Source organism: Saccostrea cucullata, unplaced genomic scaffold (genome assembly GCF_032062105.1).
Source record: "Saccostrea cucullata isolate Sc308-1 unplaced genomic scaffold, CSIRO_AGI_Scuc_v1 ctg1760, whole genome shotgun sequence".
In the NCBI taxonomy this organism is placed as follows: domain Eukaryota; kingdom Metazoa; phylum Mollusca; class Bivalvia; order Ostreida; family Ostreidae; genus Saccostrea; species Saccostrea cuccullata.
Window position 1 is genome coordinate 93,648 of NW_026920138.1, and position 21,649 is coordinate 115,296.

The following is a 21,649-nucleotide window of genomic DNA, read 5'->3' on the forward strand; positions in this document are numbered from 1 at the left end:
CGCATTGATAAAAACATTTTTCCTGAAAACTGCTATCGTTACAGGGATGTGCACATGTCGAAAGAATTATCCTATTTTACTTTTATTGAAAAATGCATCTCAGGTGTCATGTAATCCATTGCTAACTCAACAGTAAAAGATGCTTGGACACACGTGGCCCATGCCGATCATTTTTTTTGGTCAGGGAAAATATCAAAGGTTAATAGCTCAGTTTGGTTGATTGAAAAAAATGCAAATAATTTTTTCAAAAATAAACATTACTCTTGTCTGTAAATGTTGTAAATAAAATTTATGATTACATGGTTTAACTTCATCAAATTTATAATAAAGCATGTATTAATACGAATCATTCACCTTTTAAAGATATTTACCTGTGAAAGGAGGGAGGGGTGTAATAAAACATGCATAACACTCTTATAAAAATAATTTAGGAAAAAAATCTGTAACAGATCAGATTTCTTTATGATCAATTATTATTAAATAAATACTGTGTGTTTGCTTTATTAGACCTAATATAATTTGATTTAAAGTTATTTATAATTTTATGCACAATGAAAGAAAAAGTGAGCAAGTTCACACACCCAACGCTCCCCCAAAAGTCTAAGTTCTGAAATTCCCAGAAAAAAATAAAGGAATCGCAATTTCCTTGTAATATGCACATCTATACGCACTGTGTCCTAAATATCTAAAAAGTTTGACGAAATTGTGTGCAGCGGTTTATGAGAGGTTGCGCTGACAAACTGCTCATCTCTAGTATATTCAAGAAATGGCGAAAATCTAAATGTAAAAGTGAGGAAATTCTCGAAAAAAATATAGAATTCGGAATTTCCTGGTGATGTGCAAATCTACACATTATCTCCTATAAATATCTGCAAAGTTTGACAAAATTCTGTGCAGTGGTTTATGAGGAGTTGCGCACACACACACAAAAAAAAAACCAGGACTGACTGACTGATGGACGGGCCAAAAACATTATACCTCACGCAAATTGTTGCGAGGGTTACATATATAATAAACGAGTTTGATTCTGTGGTACAGTGATAATGAAAATAGAATTAAATGTGAATTAAATTTCTAGACATAAATAATTAATGATTATTAGCCAAAGGATATGTGTAACAGTAAGTGTATGTTTGTGTATGTGGGTATGCAACTATGTACATTCAGATTAGAATGTGAAATATGTGTGAGACTGACTGTACTGTGAATATGTAACAAATCCTATTTTTTCATGATGATACAACTTGTGGTATTGCACTTCTCCATGTCAAACCTAATACTAGTCATATTAACATTATACATCTGTAATATGCAATTGTAATCAGTGTAATCATATTGTAATAATTTGTTCATGCCCCCCTAAAGCCCTTGATTGATGAATAAACATATTCTATTCTGTAGGAAGAGAGAGCAAATTCCCCGTGAGAACTCAACATTCTACCTAAAATTAGCTTTTAAAAATTCTCTTGTCTGTTGTCCAGGTCCAGGTTCGACACGTTTGAGAAGGTATTTGAGAAAGTTCCCAATGTTCACATTCCTGTGATGTATATATTTTACGTTTATTATACCCCCCCCTCCCCCCGCTTGAAAAGCTAGAGGGTATATAGTAATCGTTATGTCCGTCCATCTGTACGTCTGTCCGTCCGTCTGTCTGTTACGCTTTGGGGGTACCCATTTCTTATCCGCAAATCCTCTTATACCACTGAGTGAAATTTAATGAAACTTTCACAGAATTTTAAGTTTATTACATATTACCATTGTTCATATTTTGGGTTTAGTGACAACCGCAAAATATGTACTTTGCCATTATAACCATATGGGAGGCGGGGGTATCATTTAGTGAGCTCATTGCTCACAATACCTCTAGTTTCTCTTTCAGTTTGGTCGTTTAGGTTACTTTCTTGTCCAAAGTAAAATTATTATTCAATTCATGATGTTTTGACATCCCGCCTGAAAAAAATCGATGAATGATGAATGATGAATTTTATACCCAATATTGCCCTAAAGGATGGTTAGAGAGAGAGAGTTCAATATACAAAAGAGTAAATAAAAACTACCCGTATTCAACCAGGTTTAAAGCATCCCTACCCTAGCTTTTAAAATTATCTCCCAAATACTCCTACAGAAATTATTTTTATATAAAAACATAGCTAGACTGTCAGGCAGGGATACTGAAATCTCGAAAGACTTCCTGTAATAACATAACTATAAAACAGTTACGTTCCTCAAAATGCACATAATTTGTGGTCGGAGTGACACATTTTAAAAAAATCTCAGAAGTGAATACGGCAGAAATGTCTGTCTTCCAAATAACGGTCATGTCAATTATTTTTGCAACCCCCCCCCCCCGCATAAAAGCATAAAAAAAAACTCAAATGCCTAAATATCAATCTGAACAGGGGATGGCCTTTCTCCGTGTGTGTGTTAAAGAACGTATAGATGTACACATAATTTGTATTCTGGTTAATTACTTTTAAGATTTGAAGTAAATAATTACCGTACATCAAATTAATTGGTTTAGATTTAAGATTAGTACTAAAATAATCAGTTATAATTGATAAATGAATTTTGCGACGCTGTAGATTATATACATAACTTTGTATAGAATGTATATTAGAACTACATGTAGATAGACAGTTTACAGTTAAACCTTATGAACAGCAGTTATAATAATTTACACCCCCCTTTTTCAGCCGCGCAAATACCAAATAACTTCTCTTTCCACTTGTGATATTTTCCCTGACCAAAATCTGATCAGCACGGACTAAGTGTATCGACGTGCTAGTCTGTACGAAGTAATGACAGTGTGTTTACTATTGAGCTTTTATGGAGTTTATTTCTTTTTTGTGATGCATATTTCAATAAATGGAATTCAGGGTATATATCACTTTATTTCCTATCTAGCTTGTAACACGAGCTTTGATTGGTTACAAACTCGGGTGTAAATATCCGTGCACCCGACTTGAGCCGGGTGTAAATAAAACGTGACGTCACAATGCATACATTCTCTATGATAAAAGCTAAAAATCATGTTTAAGGTAAGTCACTCGTCAGCTTTTTAGAAAAGTTCACGCAGAACCTCTTACTTAAAAAATATTTATTAAAATTCAATTTTTATAAAATATTTATATTCAACAATGTAAATTTTTTAACATTCATCGAAAAAACTGCTTAAAAATCTACAAAAAAGCAAGATTTATGAGGGACTATTTTTTGTGGTGGAAGGATATTCAGTAGAAATTTCTGCAAATCTGCACATTTATTGAATTTAATGTCTTGAAACTTTAGCCTCACATACTTTTACTCGGAGAATTTATTCCGTTACGATATTGCAGTAATATTTAATGTAGGTCTTAACTTTTATTTTTAGAACAAGTTTTACACCTTCCCTCAACAAACTTTGCCAAGAAATAAAGATATATTAAAGAAGTCAAGATAAAATTTACACCATTTTTTGCCTGAAAATCACATATTTTGACCAATATTTCAAAATTAACATCACTAACCCCTACTTTTTCTTTCATTATTTTAAACTACTCGATACTTGTGACTGATCAGCACTTAACTCCTAAAAAGCTTGATATAAGAAAATATTTTATTGCCTACTTAGTTTTTAATACCCCAAATATTTTATTTTTTAGTGCAAAAAGGTCACACAATAATAAACGCGCATTAATGTGCAAGATTTGTTCAATGATAAATATTATTCAAACTATTTTATGTAAAATAAGATTAAATTTATCAACGTAGTAGCATCTGATAAAATAAAATTAGAGATAAAGTAATAAATCAAAGAGTTAAAACGTAAGTGCGAAAAGGTCAACTTAATTGTACCATAGATCAGTAAGATGCACACTGACCCCCTATTTTCTCTGCGATTTTGAGTCATACTATATGAGTACTTATCCAAAATATACTTCCCAAAAAATCCTTGATATAACAAATTTGACGAGTGACTTACCTTAAAAAGCATTTTTATGGGTACAAAGGAAATAAATTCGTTATCCAGGTCCAATCAAGGGTGTACGGTTATTTACCCCGGGTTGTATTCCATACACCCTTCGGCCTTCGGCCTCAGGGTGTATGGAATACAACCCGGGGTAAATCCCCGTACACCCTTGATTGAACCTGGATAACTAATATGACTCGTGCACATCTTCGAACCGATGCAGTAACCTTATTACCAGGTATGGGTACGTTTACAGCGTTCGAGGCGTTTTCTTGATATGCATCAATTGCATATAGGACCTGCAAATCAAAGACGTTGGTTGTTTTGTTCCATTCAAATGATAATTTCAAAATGTGTTTGCGGATTTTACTGCTTTTTATTTCAATTTTATTCTGCATAAATTAGCGAACTGTAAAAATATGTACTCATGCATCTAAATTTCTCTTCCAAATTTTTTACTTTTGATTCAAATCAATAATCATTCAGAAATATGATTATTATGTTGTTTATTGTGGTTTTGAAATGTCTTGAACACCTCATGTGTTCTCATACGCTTTACCATCGGAGATGTGCACAAGTCGATATCCAAGTCAAAAAATCATTCAAGTGTAACGAGCGCATTGGGGTATATATCGATACAATGAGACAAGGTATCTGAAAGAAATATGGCGGTATACGGCTATAGTTGGTATGAAACAAGTCGTACATATATAGATGAAAATGTTGCGTTTTTAAGAATTGATGTCAGCTTTAATCTAGATTGATAAACAAACATGGCGTCAAAAAAACGAGGTAAGCCGTTTGAGATACAACTCACTTTTGACATGGATGGCGTCTTACTCTTAATATTACTTATTTTTTAATGTAATCAGTATCAACCATCTGTTCTGTTATGACGCATATTAACCTTTTATTAAAATAATCGTTGTCAAAATGCAACATGCCTCGTTGTCTATAGTTTCCCATGGATATGCGTGTCTATATTTAGGCCTACTGTTTACGCACTTCCTTCATCAATATTCATGAAAAGACTGAATTCGTGATTGATTTTGCTTTAATGCTCTGTTATTACAACGAGTTTTATAGTTAAATTTTGTGAAAATATTATTTTTTTATTACACTTCATATGTTTCAAATCATTTAATCATTTTGTTTCACACAAAAATCGGCATTCATATGGCGTATATTACTTTAAATGCTTTTTAACATTATAGGCCAAGTGAAAACTTCCCTTTCTCTTCATGTTAGCTATATCTCGTACACATTGAAAGAATAAAGTTCACAATCTTTCTGTTTTAGGATTTGCTGGATTTTTGGCGTATTGTTTCGTCAAAAATGAATGCAAATTCATTTCTGACATTCACGACATTTACGTGTATTTCAGCCGGTAAGCGATTTATTTTTTAATTATATACATTTATATATATAGAATTAAATATGTCCTCACATATCATTTTTTTTCATCGGTGAAGAAAAATGTGATTTTTGATGCTTTAAAATAAAATAACATACATAGATTAATTTTTCATAATCATGTTTCAAGACCTTGTCTTCTTGGCTTTAGCTTTGGGAAAATTTGAATACACATTGTTAGAAACCATTGAAGACAACCAGGACAGAAATCTAACATCTCCTGGATACCCGGCAAACTATCCAAACAATGTTATTTATACATGTACCTGGATAATTAAAACAGGATACTCAGCATACGTTTATTTCGTCATTTTCTTCATGGATATCAAACGTTCGCAGACAAACCAATGTAACGACTATCTGGAGGTATCTTATATCGAACACTTATTTTTTTAAAAGAAAAAAATTGCCTGAGAGATATTTTTTAAAATTTCTTGTTGAATTTATTTCAGATAACACAGATTGATCCTTGCTGCCACACGCCACTAAAGAGATGTGGCCAATTTACGAACATACCTATATTGACAAAGGGGAATAAAATTAGGGTGTCTTTTGTATCAGACAGGAGTGAAACAGGAAAAGGATTTTTACTGTTTTGGAATGGTTTGCTTCTATCAAAATACTGTAATATTTTTTTCTGATTTATATGCATTACATGTAAAACAAATTAATTTATAATTGTAAACTTTTATTTCTTTAACAGTATCGTTCATACCATCAAGTTCACCTGTAACAACAACGAACATAAAACAGATAAGTATGAAATTTTTGTAGTTATGAAACTTTGGCGATGAATACAATACATTGTAATATACATTGAACAAACACAACTCTTCTGTGAAATGTAAAAAGAAACTTTCTGGTAGACAGGATGACTTGCAATTCCAGTAGTGTCAGTCTAGAACGCAAAAAAGCCAGGAAACTAGTAGTTCTGTGGTGGAGTCAATGCTGATTTGTTTTAATCCTTTGCCTACCTGTCGATTAGAATGCTTCATTCTTTTTTCTGGTTAAGTGCTGGTATTGGCATTGGTATCTTTTCCCCGATAATGCCTCTGTTATTTTAAAACTTGATCAATGAAAGTAATGCTACCAGAAGTGATAAAATGACAAGAACGTTGATTCTCAGCTTTACATGTACACTTTCAAGAATTCTTTTTATATGGTTCCGTGATGCTAGTTATTTTGCTAATACTAATGTATGTGTCAAAATCAATTCCCACATACCTTATCAAATATATTTCTTCATAAAAAATACACTTGTACTAAAATCTCAGATGAATCCATATACTAGTATATATGCTGCAATATCCGAAAACGCGAAAATCTTCTTTGATATATGATGTAAATACTTGCAGAGGATTCTTTCTTGTTGCCGATTTTTTATAATTATGAATTAGTTCAGGTACGTAGTGTCGTTTTCCAGGGAAGGGGGAAATAGTTGCCCCAAAAGATACTGAAACAGCTCCGCCCTCCCTTTACTCGCAGGAATTTACATATATTATGAACAAGACCCCGAATGTTAAAATAAACCTAAAAATTATTTTGCAACATCCTTTCGACAGAGGATTTTCTTGTGGAGAATGCATTAAATATGACACAAAGATGAGTTACCGCGTAAGTTCATTTCTCAAAATTCAAATTTTTACATTTACTTTTGAGTTATTTTTTTTTTTCAAATTGTTGTTTAATATTTTTGTAGCAACATTTCAGCAAGGCACTACAATAGATGCAGAAACAACTCCTATGACAACAACGTCAGTAACACTGGAGACAACAACATGGACAGTTTCAACAACATTTATACTCCCACTACCAACAGCATCAACAACTCAAACAGATAACAGAAATTTGCAAGGTATCTGAATACCCTTTTTTGCAGTGTACATTTGCGTTTTAATAATTCGGATTATTTTCTAATTTCAATCTAGAAAAATGATACAAGGATGTACTAATTTTGAAAAGTTGATTCCATTAGATTATATGAAAAAATGTTGACTCCAATCTCTGCATAAAAAACTTATTTCTTCGCATATTATTTTTTTTCTTGGGCACGTAGCATCGTTTTCCAGGGAAGGAGAGATAGCCCCCCCCCCCCCAATATTGAAACATACCCTTCCCTCTGATACTACGTATCTAGAATTGAGGACGCAGAAAAGTTCTGTCACTAAATCCTTATAGCAGAGTCAATTTTTTTAGAGAGTATATAATATTATAATCTAGAATATAGCAAGATAATGCAATTTTTTTTTGTCCTCGATCATTGCGATAAACGCTGGATTGAATGATCTGTTACTTATCAACAAGGTTTAAATAATTTTTCACAAATTCATGACTCGGATTACAAATAAACCTTGGAGCCGGAAGATCAGAAATGTTTGGGGATCCACTTTTTCTTGAAGGTGAGATCTCAGTGTACCAAAAACGTAAGCAATATTCATCCTTTTCCTTCTTCAAAGCTGCACAAAGTCGAACAGTAAGTAACATTACACTGAAGATTAAAAAAAATGGAAAAAATATTTTTATGACAGATGAGAGAGGTATATAAGCCTCAAATCAGCTATTGTGCACTGGGAGAAGTGATCTACGTATTTGCATTGCTTAATTCTTCACAAGTGTTTTTTTGTTTTGAATTTTTTGTTTTCTAAAAGGGGAGGGAGTCAAGGTAAGTCAAAAGTTCTTCTTTTCTTACTATTTCCATTCTTCATTTAAATGCAAAATATAATATTTTTAACAGAAGAAGCGTATTTATACCGGGGTATTTCGACAATGTCAAGTTCTACTTTTAAACTTAAAAAAGAGAAAGACGCATATATATGTATTTTGGCATGAAAAAACCAGACCAAGCTAAACGCAACAAAACAAGAAACGTAATTTTAAAAAAAATGAAACAAAATCCAAGAATAAAGATTGATTGTATATTTTAAAACGTCCCTCTCGAGAATTTTTCACTCATATGGAGACGTCAGCGTATGCAGGTGAAGGGCTTCAAATTTTGACCTTTACTCGGCACTCAGGGCCATTGAGCAGTGAGGGATCTTTATCGTGCCAACGCCTGCAGCTGACACGGTGCCTCGGTTTTTAAGGTCTCATCAGAAGAACCCGCAACTTTCATTTCAAAGTGCCGAGCGCATGGCGAAGGAACAGTTGATACCCATTTTTTAAATTAAATAATATAATACACTGCTACAAACATTAATATAATGCACAGATTCGGTGGATATTGACACCTGTAATCGTACAGATTAGAACAATAATTATATTCGTGCTAAATAAAACAAAAAACTTCGTAATATTTAAAATACACGTCTATTACAATACATAATCAATTAAATGCTTTTCAACATTATAGGCCAAGTGAAAACTTCCCTTTCCCTTAATAATAGCTTTATGTCGGTCACATTGAAAGCCTAAAGTTCTTCCTGTGTAGGATGCTGGATTTCTTGTGGAGTGTTTTGTCAAAAATGTACGCAAGTTCACTTTTGACTTTCACGACAATTACGTGTATTTCAACCGGTAGGTAATATATAGAATTAAACAAATATGTGCTAACATTTCATTTTTTTACACTGGTGAAGAAAAATTTGATTTCTTATGCTTTAAAATGAAATAATATATTAAATAGTTTTCCTCTTTCGAAATCATCTTTCAAGACGTTGTCTACTTGGCTTTAGCTTGGAGAAAATTTGAATACACATTGTTAGAAACCATTGAAGACAACCAGGACAGAAATCTAACATCTCCTGGATACCCGGCAAACTACCCAAACAATGCTAATTATACCTGGATAATTAAACCAGGATACTTAGCATACGTTTATTTCGTCATTTTCTTCGTGGATATCAAAAGTTCGCAGACAAATCAATGTAACGACTACCTGCAGGTATCTTATATCGAACACTTAATTTTGAAAAAAAATCTGTCTGAGATATTTTTTTTTAATTTTATTGTTAAATTTATTTCAGATTACAGAGATTGATCCTTGCTGCCACACGCCACTAAAGAGATGTGGTCAATTTAGTAACATATCTATATTAACCAAGGGAAATAAAATTAGGGTGTCTTTTGTATCAGACAGAAGTGAAACAGGGAAAGGATTTTTACTATTTTGGAATGGTTCGTTTCTATTAAAACAGTAAAAACAGCAATATTCCTGATAATTTAGTTTTATTCTTATAATAAATAAATGCACATTAATTGTTCACTTATATTTATCCAACAATTAATTAATGTATAATTGTATACTTTTATAACTTGAACAGTGTCTTTCATACCATCAAGTTCACCTTTAACAACAACGAGCAAAAAACAGATAAGTACGAAAAATTGAAGCATAGAACGTAAGCATATGACATACCAGTAATGTGTGATATACGGATGAATATACTTTTTTATGCGCCCGAATTTATTCGGGGCGTATATTGTTTTTGTCCTGTCTGTCTGTTTGTCTGTTTATCTGTTTGTCTGTCTGTTGTCAACTTTAACCTTCGCCATAACTTTTGAACCATGAGAGATAGAGACTTCATATCTGGTATGCATACTCCACTAATTAAGCACTTTCAACTGACACCAATGGCCTTGTGACCTTTACTGTGACCTATATGCTAAAAATAGCTTTTTCGAATTTTTGCCATAACTTTTGAACCATAGGAGATGTAGACTTTATATTTGGTATGCATACTCCACTAATTAAGTGCTTTCAAACGACACCAAGGACAATGATCATATGACCTTGACTGTGACATATTTACTAAGAATGGCTTTTTAGAACTTTGTTGCCGCCGGGCGCATAGTGTTTCACAAACACATCTTGTTTGATTAGCTTTTCTATTGTCGAGCTACATTTCAAAGTGCATGGAACTATAAATTCTGTCCTATCGATGTTGGAGTCTGAAGGTAAAGGTCATAAATTCAAACTACATTTTGTTTGTGAGAAAAAATTCATTTCAGCGCGATTTATCAAGATGCTTGGAGCTTTTTATATCACAACTCCCTATTTTCCCACCAACCCGCTTTAAAGTGACCTGTCCTTCCAACCCCATCCCCCTTTAGATCTGCTCTCAGATTCTTTGAATAATTTTTTTCCATTCTCCTTATTTTTTTCCCTTGATTTCAAAAAAAAAAAAATTTCTTCAAGTGACCTTAGATTGTATCATATTTACAAGTGAATTGTGAATTTCCGAGTTCTATTTGTTCTAGTTTTTTCCTCATAGTTTTATGGTACTTATGCTGGTATTAGTATATTTTACTGATTCAGGGAAACAGAATGATCTCTTCTATTTTTTCATAAATCAAATGGTTTTATTAAAATGGACATTTTAATGCTGCATGTCTGATTTCACAATCTTTGTAGAGGGCTCTGATATAACGATCAATCCGGCAGGGCAAATATGTGTGGGTCATTTTCTTCTATATTGATTGTAAAGGTAGTTTTTGGTACTAAGACAAATTTCAAAAACTCGAATTTGAAAAGAATGGCCTTTCTGTTTTATAATTTTAAATTCACATATTGTACGGTGTATAGCTGGTTACAGAAATGAAAATCTGCTTACATATATCATGTGAAATTATTTACATGTATATGTAGAAAAACATGAACAATGCCCTTGCACTATTGTCACAACTACATCCAGCCTAAAAATTCTATATTTTGCACCTAACATATTTCACACAGGTGGTACATGCAAAGTCTAAGTACTAATTACAGCTTAATCTATTCATGATGGGTATGTCCAGATTCAATCTGTGCGCGTTATTTTTGTTAAATTGTATATTAAAGCCATATATTTTAAGATCTCATTTTCAATTCACTTCCCTAAAGCTAAACATAATTTAGCTTTTATAAGGGCGCTTTGAAAAGCAGTACCAAAGTAAGTTGTAATGTTCAAGTAATGGTTGTAGCGACGTTACAACACGGCCCGTCAACTGATGTAGAAACTTTGAAGACAACAACGTCGACTGAATTGGAGACAACTCGGAAAGCATCAACAACGGTATTACTCACGCTGCAAACAACAACAGTTCGAAAAGATCACAGAAATTTTCTAGGTATTTAAAATTGCATGTGTCCGCTAAAAATGACTTTTACAAGAAAACTATTTAGTTTTTTTTTTCTTTCCTATAGTTTACATTTTCATGGCCAGTTGTGCAATAATGGTTGGACTGTTATTTGTCCTGGGATGTTTGTCAAAACAAGGATGCTGGTTAAGGTATTAAAACCATCGATACAATGATATGAAATGTAGATGTTCTACAAAGTTTCTAAAATTTTTATGAGAGAGTGAGATTAATATTATAGTATTCAGCACTTTCATGTTTTTGAAGGAGAGCTGCATCCAGTATGATAACTGAGGAAGACAGAATACCATCCAACGAGAATGACTTAAATCCAGTTCCTATTTACTCAAGCGCTCAAGAGGCTGAAACTGTTTTGTATGAAGACAGTCGGGATGGTCTTTATATGGAATACCCCGAGGGTGTGTACGACACCACATTTGTAAAGCGACCACATGCAAAACCGAGTAATCAAAACATTTACGCCATTTGTAAAGAGGAGATCCAATTGAAAGCAGAAGAAAGACCACCGGAAGAGATTTTGGAATTATGATTTAGTGTTTCAGTTGTTTTTATAACTTGATCAATGTGATTTTATTTTTTTTAAATATATTTATACATGTATATTTGTTCAAAGGATATTTGTTTTGCTTAAAGATAGTTTTTAGGGTATGAGCAATAAAAACTGAGTCAGCTTTTCTTTTCATTCAATTTGATCTTTCCTCTCTTTGGATTGATTATTGTTTTACTGCATGTCCCGTTGGAGAATTTTTCACTCAAACAGTAAAGTCACCATACCGGTGAAGAGCTTAAAATTTTGACTTTTTCTTGGTACTCAAAGCCATTGAGCAGTGAGGGTTCTTTATCTTGCCAACGCCTACCGTGATTTTTAAGGTCTCTTTCTTGTTGTAAATTTTGATTTTACCTGATGGCAGTAAATACAAAATTTACTGCCACCCGGTAAATTCAAAATTTACAACATGAAATCTCATCCAAAAGACCCGAAACTGTCCTCCTGATTAAGGAGCAAGCTCCAATGGAATGAAGAGATTTTAGAATTATAATTTTCAATTCTCATTTTTCATTAATTCATCAATATGCTCTATCTTTTTTGTAAATATATATTTATCGATTCATTTAGTGATTTTGTTTCACTTACCGATATTTATATTTGTGTATGAGGAATAAAACATCATAGATAGGCCTAGTGAATCGGCAATTATTTTCATTTGATCTTTAGTCTCTGTATATGATGGTTAGTATATGATTTAAATCTAGACTGTTATACATTGTTACTTGCAGTTTTGCATTATTAAAGATTCAAAAATTTGCTACTAGCATTAAAGTTTATGCCTTTTTCATGTAACGAAAACTGCCAGTGAAATATGGAAATATGCCAGCGCAGGACAGCTCTACAAAGAACCGCCAATTGTACTTACAACGAATACAAGTTTCATGACCTCTATCAAAAGATCCTAAGTCCTGGAATTTCATGGCATAATGTTTAGTGTCTGTTAGTAAATAGCAAGTGTGTGCTATAATGGGTCCTCATCTATTTTTGCTTGCTCTTAGATTCTATTCTCAAAAGTAAACCTAAATAGGTCCAATGGTGTAAGTAATACTGAAGTTGGTAATAAAAAAAAAAGCCAAGCAGAAGGGATTACACATGCATTCATTTCATAATACCCTGGGTAGTTCTACCTTGTAGCATTCCACTGCAGTTTAGGCAGTGGCGTTGTGATGACACACTACCCCATAAACAAACATACATACCAAAGTCTTATCTAAATAATTAACCAATTTCTGACAACACTTGTACAAGTTTAGACTAAATAATGTATTCGACGGCATATCCCTTCTTAATGCATAGATGGAATGAATCATAAATTGCTTCGATAAGGTATCTCACATTCAGAATTCACACCTATCATGGAAAAGAAGCGTTGTAAGTGGGTCCAGGTTCATCCGTTAGTGTGTCTGACAGTGGTGATTTTCGGTATTGGATCTTGGATCGACATAAATGGACTGTGGGCAGAGTCTCCATTACTTATCATACACGGACGTCTTCCCGAAGGATGGAGACTTGTCTCCTACATTTCTATCATAACTCAAATAGCAAACATCGGACCGCTGTTCGTTACGCTCATGCGTACTAAAGCTCCAGGGAAGCTGGATGATACAGTTGTTATCTATGTTATCCTGGGAATCGGTTGCATTGCTTGTTTACTTCTTGCGTTCTTTTGGGATTCGACAAGTCACGTTGCTGGTGTTGAGAGAAGTACATGGTTACTGACGCTGACGGGGTTTCTGGCTCTCGTTGATTGTACGACCTCGGTGGTTTTCTTACCGTTTATGGTCAAATTCAAAGAAATTTACCTAACGGTTTATTTCATTGGAGAAGGAATGAGCAGTCTTGTTCCAGGAATAGTTGGTTTAATTCAAGGAAGTGGGTCATTTTCTTGTCAAAACATCTCTTTCATTAACTCTACTACTAACGTATCTGACTACATTACCCAACCAGGGTTTCATGACCCTGTATTTCCTGTGCGGGATTTTTTCCTGTTCCTCTCTTGTATGGTCTTTGCAAGTGGAACTGCGTTTACTTTTTTGAATTACTCTGGATATTGCAGACGTGCCTATGCGATTTCTCACAAGAATAACCAAACATTGGAACTTGAAAGCCTTGAAATTTCAGACTACAAGAGCAAAAGCTCGAAAGACTTCATAGCAGCTGAAGAATATTCCCTGATGGAAAAGTCACACCCAGATGCTACCGAAACTTTTTCCAGTTCTTCACCAAAATATTATTATTATTTGATAATAACTGCTATCATAAATGGCGTTAAAAATACAGTGTTGCCATCAATAGCTACTTTCTCAAGTTTGCCGTATGGATTACGTATTTATCATTTGGCAGTCATTTTGTCTTTGATTGCAAACCCGCTGTCTTGTTTTGCAGCTATGTTTTTAACTGTTTCCTCGTGTTTCGTTATATCAACGTGTACATTGATTGGAATCCTTTCAGCCGTGTACATTATTTACACTGCATCAGCAAGTCCTACCCCGATGCTAGTTGGGACATTTGCAGGCGAATTTTTAGTCGTATGTACACACCTCTTCATATTTGAATAACGTTGAATTGTTTTTAATTATGAACTCCAGGAGGTGGTGGATTGTCCTCCTTTTTCTTAATATGAAAACTCTTTGGACATCCAAATCCACCCCCAACACACAATGACACATATTCAAATCAACCCATGGTAATGAATTCATAAAATTTGCTTTTAGATTGATTATATACATGTTTTTACGTTGCTTTCGTAAATTTTTCTCTCTGATGGAGACGCCACCCCTTGACGGTGGAGAGCTGCAAATTTTGTCTGTTTATCTGTCTGCCTGATGTCAACTTTAACCTTCGCCATAACTTTTGAACCATGAGAGATAGAGACTTCATATTTAATATGCATACTCCACTTATAAAGTACTTTCATATGACACCAAGGTCAGTGACCTTGGCTGTGATCTACATGCTAAAAAAGCTTTTTCGAACTTTTGCCATATAACTTTTGAACCATAGAAGATAGAGACTTCATATTTGTTATGCATACCTCATTAATCAAGCTCATACAAATGACACCAATGGCAATGACCTTGTGGCCTTGACTGTGACCTATATGCTAAAAATAGCTTTTTCGAACTTTCGCCATAACTTTTGAACCACAGGAGATACAGACTTCATTTTTAGTACGCATACTCCACTATTAAAGTTCTTTCAAATGACATGAAGATCAATGACCTTGTGACCTTGACTGTGACCTATATGCTAAAAATAGTTTTTAGAACTTTTAGAACATAGTGTTTCACAAACACATCTTGTTTTAATTGAAATGGCTCGTATCACATTGAAGATTAAGCTAAAAAAATTAATTCTAGTTTTGTATTTCACGTTTTGAAGACATTAATTTTTTTTTTAAAGAGAAAATCATACTTTTAGATGTGTAACTGTAAAAACCTTTGAATTTGATATTAAAGCGCAAACTCTTTTTTAATGAATCATTATTTTATAATTAAGGTTTTTGCTTTACAGATTTTGTCTTGGATACTCGCCAGTCTTTTCCTAACTTACTCCGGAGTTTCCATAGCTAACATCTTCCACAGGGGAGGACGGAGGACACTTCTCTGGATCGGTGTCATGCAGCAGCTTGGATCATTTCTTGGCGCCATTATCATATACTTCATAATCAATGTTTGGGAACTTTTGGAAAGTGCTCCGCTCTGTTAATGTTTAAAAAAATAAATGGCATTTGCGAGTTACAGTATACTTTCTAACTGGTTCTGTGCGTTTTTGTGCTGTCTTTACAATTGTTTTATGTATTCACTTTTTAATGTTACTCCGACTGCCGAATTTATAAATATTACACGTACTTGTATGTATTATTTCTTTCAATATTATGATAAGGAAACAAAGTATTTGATATGAGTTTAACATGCATATACAAAATCTTAGATTTTTTTTGCACTCCTGGATACATGTACATTTCTCACAGAGAAGGTAACCAAAATGCTGTCTGTCGATCTTGCGTCGTTGATCCTCAATCGACTGCCTAAAAATAATTAAATATGAACAACTACAAATTCAAAACGATGCAACAAACCTCAGAAATTCATGTAAAAATTCATCATTAAAAGAAAGATAGTGAAAAATAAGTAATCTGATTCGAATATGTGATTTTATCTTAAGTTGACGTTACCATTTCGAGTATGTGATTTCAATTTTTAACAAGCAGTTTCAAAGAATTGTGGTCCCCAGCTTGCGCTCCTTTGCTAGCCAAGGGTTTCTGATACGCTGCTCTCCTCACAAGTTTATGAAAAGAATAGCGTATCAGAAACCCTTGACTAGCGGTGTCGCTTTCGATGTCTTTGTGGGTGAGTAGCTGCAGATCCAGTAATGCAAAAAATGTGCAATTTTCGGCGCAAGATTTTTTACGCAATGTTGGGGAGAATTTCTCCACTTTCCAACATTAGTTAACCATCTTCCGTTCCCTCTATGATTCTAGACACATTTTCTAATAAATCGGTATATTTTATAGACCTCCTAGCCCTTTATAATTGTCTTTACAAGCGATTAACTCGCTTGAATTAGAATTTTCTGCAATCCTCTGACAATTCAAATCATGGCTATTTTTCGCCTGGAGAGGCGATATATAAATGGTTGAGAGGAAAATGAAATATACAAATTGGTTTAAGAATGTGTCTGGAATTAAGGGGTGTAAGGTAGATGATTTACTTAAGTTCAAAAGTGAGAAAATTCTCCCAAAAAGTGCCGTAAAATCTTGGGCCGTAAATTGCACGTTTCTTTGCATTACAGGATCTGTAGCGTCATGGTCAGAGACTAATATATAAAACCATAACGCTACAGATCTGCAGCTATGTGGCTGAGATGCTATTATTTATAGCCTATTGTATCAAATATGAATGCCCTATCTTATGTCATTCAAAAGAAATCACCAAAAATGTTTTTTTAATCACGTAAAACATAAGATTAAGGTCAATGTGTCAGAAATCATAGCATTTTCGGAAATATCTTGTCACAGGTAGTGAACATGTCAATATGAAATCTTGACCTCTTTTCAATCAGAAGTTGTAAAGAAAAACAACGTTTTTGAAAAAAGTCAAACGTCAAGGTTCAAGGGCATGGGGTCAAAAATTACTTAAAAAGGTCATGTCACAGGTTATATACATGTGAAATGTGAAAGTCCTATCTCTTAAATTCTCATTCAAAAGTTATGACCAAGGTTAAAGTTTTTGAAAAGTAGGTAAAACTTCAATGCCAAGATCACCAATCATAGTGTATTTAAAAAGGTATTGTCACGGGTGTTACACATGTTTCATACGAAAGCCCTCTATCTCCTCATTCAAAAGTTATGGCTAATTTAAAGTAATGTTTAAATTTTTAAATAAAAGTGGGTAAAACTTAAAGGTCAAGACCACGTGGTCAAAAATCATAGGTCTTAAAAAGCTTTTGTCACTGGTAATAAACACGGTTGAAGTTTTTGTGACGGACGGACAGACGAATGATATTTGATGTCCCCTCGCTTTCGCGAAAGCGGTTGACAAAAATACTTTTGTGTGTATTTCTACGGAGAAGTAAAAATTTCCGCGTGTTTCTTCCTCAGCTGATTTGTTGAAGCATAATGTGGAAAAATGTTCATCTGTTTATTGTTGCGATTATTTTCAATTTGATAGGTAAGAGCTTTACTTTTTTATAGAAAAAAATGAAATTAACTTTAAATTTTTACCACCTATTCCGCAGTCCTTTGACATTTGACTGAGGAATTCTTTTATATACTGGCAATAAAAATTAATTAATACAAAGTCATATATATTTATTAACTTGTGAGTTGCTAATTATAATGGAAATGTGGTGGAAAAAATTTCTGGATCCGCGCCTGCAAAAGTCATATGTATTTATTAACTTGTGAGTTGTTTATAATATGTGGTTTTCTTTACATTTTTTTTCTTTTAAGGAAATAATTTGCAAATATCTACAACCACGTATCTATACGACAGCAGTGGAACAATTACCTCCCCTGGGTACCCTGGAAACTATCCCAATAACGTAAACTACACTTGGGTCATTTCAACGGGATTCCAACAAGCCAAAATTTACTTTTCCATTCATGACTTCGACATCAGGAAACACAAATATTACCCATGTGATGACTATCTGGAGGTAATTTTAACAAAATATGCTTTTTTTCATAAAATAGACCTTTGATTTTTAATTTTGGGTACAAAAAAGGGGGGGGGGGCTCGTTGTGATTTATTTTGTTTTGCTCTCTTTCTCTCTCCTTTCAATTTTGTGAAGAAAAATGACCATAAGATTTGTATTTATTCTTAAACAGATTTTATGTGAATCATTGTTTTTGAGCACAAAAAAATTATTTCTATACTGTATAAAAACTTATAACTTCAAACAGTGTGCAGAAAATGTTTTTCCAGTATTTGTACATTGAAAATTATTTTGATTTTTAATGAATATATTTTTAGATTAAGGAAGTTGAACCTTGCTGTCATACTCTCCTGAATAGATGTGGCAAAGAGAGCAATATAAAAAGAACTGCAACGGGACGTTTGATACGGATTTCCTTTATATCCGATGACAAATTTACAGCGAAGGGATTTTTAATGTCTTGGAGTGGTATTATAATGGGTTGTTTTTAAGGTTAAAATTCAACTTGAAGCAAAAGTTAATAGAGATATATTAAAGGATACAATCACGCCATAAACTCCTATATACCCATACAAATGTCTTACAAATGTACGCAGCTAAAGTCATGAAATTGAGATATCATTTTATGCCCCCGTCATCGAAGATTGGGTTGTACATATATAGTTCTTTTATCCTGTACGTCCGTGTGTCTGTCTGTTTAGCTGTTTAACCGCAAAAACTTTAACCTTGCCCATAACTTTTGATTGGTTAAGGCTATGACTTTCATATTTCACATAGGTATTCTTTATGATAAGGCCTTTATTTGGTTATTGACATCTGATCTGTTAATCTTGGAGTTTGAACCACAGTTTAAAAAATTCACAAACTTTAACCTTAGCCATAATTGTTAGGGCTTAATACATATTTTATGTGTGTATAAAATGTGAAAAATTTTGAATTTTAGATATTGAACTTTGAGTTTAAATGAAGTTTTCTTTAAAAACTTGTCTTTTCAGTTTCCCTTCCACGTGTTACAGAACAAAATACGGTTAAATCAACGGTGACTGTAGAACAAATTTCGTGGACATTAAAAAGTATACCCGAAACTAGACTGACAACAAAACTAATGCCGATGTCAACAGCTCTAGTGACAAGACCCAGATCAACGGCGACAGTAGTACAAATGCCGTGGACATTAAATAGAATACCGGAAACTGGACTGACAACAAATCTTTTGCAGAGGATAACAGCTCTAGCGACAACATCAAAGTCAAAGGGGACCTTGACAACAAACAGAATACCAAGAACAACATTTACAACAAAGCTTACACAGAATACAACAACTGTAGCGACAACATCAAATTCAACGGCGACAGTGAAAGAACTGAGGACCTTGACAACAAAAAGAATTCCAAAAACAACATTTACAACAAAGCTAACACAGAATACAACAGCTCTAGTGACAACATCAAATTCAACGGCGACAGTGAAAGATAGGAGGACCTTGACAACAAAAAGAATTCCAAAAACAACATCAAAGCTTACGGCAAAAGTAACAAAAATGTCTTATGCAGTAAATAGAATACCAACAACTGTGAAAAAGAATACTGTAGCAGCAAAATTACCAGGAGTTGTAAAATTTGCAACAACTTTAGCCATCCTTGAAACAAAACTGATAACAGGTAATATGCCAAAGTAATGGTGTAGGGTTTAAACACAAAATCATCAAGGATATAATTTATCAGAAATATAGATGTGTAATAGTAGTAATTAACATTTGCTTTAATTTTCAGCATACACACTGTATTTCGTTAAAAATACTATGTCCACAATTTTACGGATCCAGGAAAGGGTGGGGGCTGTGAGTTGGAACCCCTTTTAATTTTTTTTTAACATGTGGAGAGTAAGGGGGAACCCCGTATTCTTGAAAACATGCATACATATTTACCTCTAGTACGATCTGAGTATAAGTAGAGTTCAAAATAGCTCGATCGGCTACAATCTCTGCTCATACATGTATTCCATCTGTTATATTATCGATCTATAGACAGAATCACACATATTCTACTTATTCAAAAAATATGCGAGGTTCAATTTAATATCAGATTTCGGCTACCATTTTCGAGCCACATTAAGGCCAAAATAAAATATTTCTAAGTTTTAAGTCCCCTACAGGGTGGTTTTCCAGGAAAATTCAATTAAAAAACAAAAACGTATTGTGTCCAATTCCCAACAATTTTATTTTGGAAATATTGCAAAAATATTTAATGTCAGGGGCGTAAAATAAATAAATTATTTACAAAGGCTTAAGATGATTATAATTTTGCTCTCTTCGTTATTGTTATTCTGTTTTTGAGTGAGGCTCGCTATCTCAGAACTCAAAAAATTGCTGGATCCGCCTCCTGAACATTCGTATATATTTAATAATATATGCATTCTTCTCTTTTAAAGATGGCATCAAAACTGAATCCGAGGCTTCAGGAAGCACAAGCGTAAATATTTGTGAGTTTTCTTTATTATTATATCTTAACATCGTCGCAAACCACAACTAAAATGTACGACCCCCCCCCCCTTTCCCGGGAAGATGGGTTTTTAAATCAGCGCGAACTCGGCCCGTTGTTTGACTTGTTTGAGTTGCTCATCTTATATAAATTCTAAATTCAGATCGTTTTAGTATCCCACTTATTTCATTTCTCTCTCCAATTTTTATAAGTAGTTCTGATGTAAAGAGATACTTATTATGAATATGAATAAAAAAAAAATGACTTGCTTTAAAAAAAAAAGAGGGGGGGCAAATTGAAAATTACTTTATCAAAGTAGATTTGCTAGTAATATGAGTTTTGTTTTGTGTTTCCCTGTAAGATGCTGTTTTCTTCGGGATTACATCAGCAACAACTTTACTACTTGTGGTCCTGATGTTATTCAAAAAGAAAAAGACCAGGTATAGAAATATAGTTTAAACAGAAATCTATTTTTCTTTTTTCTGAATTTATTTCAATGTGTTTTTGATTAGATTCAAATGGAGATAGATTTCATTCAAATGGATTGTTTATAGGTTTCCTCTAAATTGCCGTCGCTCAGTACACACCGCGTCTACATCTGAACACCATACAATGGGGGAGACATATGCCCCCTTACAGAAATCCAGGAAAACGTGTTCAGATACATATGGAGTGCATCGCCTGGATCCAGACAACACGTACTTAGATATCATGGATTCGGATGCCCTATTTTATAAAAGTACAGATGAACTACAGAATAACGATTATTTAGATGCACGTTTTAGTAAGAAGACGGAATCGAAAACATACATGGAAATAGCGGAGTGCTATGTCTAATACGTTAATATATAAACCCCAAAGCAGCAATTAAACGAGCAGAAAATGTTCAGCGCATTTAATTTAATTCTTCTCGTTTTAAAAATTGTCTAAGATAAATAGAGGGAATATTTTATATGCTACCGGTATAAAGTATGGGGTAATTTTGATTTGTTTTTTAAACAAGTGACAAGGAGCCACGTCGCT

The 21,649-nt window shown here is 33.6% G+C and overlaps 4 protein-coding genes across 4 annotated transcripts; all 4 read left to right on the forward strand.

Annotated features, from left to right (window-relative positions):
* Positions 1-5,284: 5,284 nt before the first annotated feature.
* Positions 5,285-9,754, forward strand: LOC134243963 (CUB domain-containing protein 2-like). The gene is made up of 4 exons (XM_062726213.1): positions 5,285-5,336; positions 5,514-5,728; positions 5,815-5,965; positions 9,622-9,754. The coding sequence occupies exons 1-4, from the start codon at positions 5,285-5,287 to the stop codon at positions 9,687-9,689; spliced, it is 486 nt and encodes a 161-aa protein (XP_062582197.1). The 3' UTR covers positions 9,690-9,754.
* Positions 9,755-11,479: 1,725 nt separating this feature from the next.
* LOC134243976 (uncharacterized) lies at positions 11,480-12,007 on the forward strand. The gene is made up of 2 exons (XM_062726222.1): positions 11,480-11,568; positions 11,684-12,007. The coding sequence occupies exons 1-2, from the start codon at positions 11,495-11,497 to the stop codon at positions 11,964-11,966; spliced, it is 357 nt and encodes a 118-aa protein (XP_062582206.1). The 5' UTR covers positions 11,480-11,494; the 3' UTR covers positions 11,967-12,007.
* A 1,099-nt stretch (positions 12,008-13,106) lies between these two features.
* Positions 13,107-15,835, forward strand: LOC134243956 (riboflavin transporter 2-like). Its single transcript, XM_062726205.1, has 2 exons — positions 13,107-14,515; positions 15,501-15,835. The coding sequence occupies exons 1-2, from the start codon at positions 13,343-13,345 to the stop codon at positions 15,693-15,695; spliced, it is 1,368 nt and encodes a 455-aa protein (XP_062582189.1). The 5' UTR covers positions 13,107-13,342; the 3' UTR covers positions 15,696-15,835.
* A 924-nt stretch (positions 15,836-16,759) lies between these two features.
* Positions 16,760-21,474, forward strand: LOC134243895 (uncharacterized). Its single transcript, XM_062726132.1, has 7 exons — positions 16,760-17,659; positions 17,941-18,146; positions 18,464-18,614; positions 19,142-19,807; positions 20,577-20,627; positions 20,988-21,066; positions 21,181-21,474. Exons 1-7 carry the CDS (start codon positions 17,608-17,610, stop codon positions 21,461-21,463), a joined length of 1,488 nt encoding a protein of 495 aa, XP_062582116.1. The 5' UTR covers positions 16,760-17,607; the 3' UTR covers positions 21,464-21,474.
* Positions 21,475-21,649: the final 175 nt, after the last annotated feature.

What these genes read in the sequence shown, in the direction of transcription:
- LOC134243963 (XM_062726213.1), top strand. Translation starts at nt 5,285, where the DNA reads ATGAATGCAAATTCATTTCTGACATTCACGACATTTACGTGTATTTCA. An exon ending in AATGTAACGACTATCTGGAG is followed by an intron (nt 5,729 to 5,814) that starts GTATCTTATATC and finishes AATTTATTTCAG; the next exon opens with ATAACACAGATTGATCCTTG. An exon ending in ATTTTTACTGTTTTGGAATG is followed by an intron (nt 5,966 to 9,621) that starts GTTTGCTTCTAT and finishes TAACTTGAACAG; the next exon opens with TGTCTTTCATACCATCAAGT.
- LOC134243976 (XM_062726222.1), top strand. Translation starts at nt 11,495, where the DNA reads ATGGCCAGTTGTGCAATAATGGTTGGACTGTTATTTGTCCTGGGATGT. An exon ending in AAACAAGGATGCTGGTTAAG is followed by an intron (nt 11,569 to 11,683) that starts GTATTAAAACCA and finishes ATGTTTTTGAAG; the next exon opens with GAGAGCTGCATCCAGTATGA.
- LOC134243956 (XM_062726205.1), top strand. Translation starts at nt 13,343, where the DNA reads ATGGAAAAGAAGCGTTGTAAGTGGGTCCAGGTTCATCCGTTAGTGTGT. An exon ending in TTGCAGGCGAATTTTTAGTC is followed by an intron (nt 14,516 to 15,500) that starts GTATGTACACAC and finishes TTTGCTTTACAG; the next exon opens with ATTTTGTCTTGGATACTCGC.
- LOC134243895 (XM_062726132.1), top strand. Translation starts at nt 17,608, where the DNA reads ATGTGGAAAAATGTTCATCTGTTTATTGTTGCGATTATTTTCAATTTG. An exon ending in CATGTGATGACTATCTGGAG is followed by an intron (nt 18,147 to 18,463) that starts GTAATTTTAACA and finishes ATATATTTTTAG; the next exon opens with ATTAAGGAAGTTGAACCTTG. An exon ending in ATTTTTAATGTCTTGGAGTG is followed by an intron (nt 18,615 to 19,141) that starts GTATTATAATGG and finishes TTGTCTTTTCAG; the next exon opens with TTTCCCTTCCACGTGTTACA.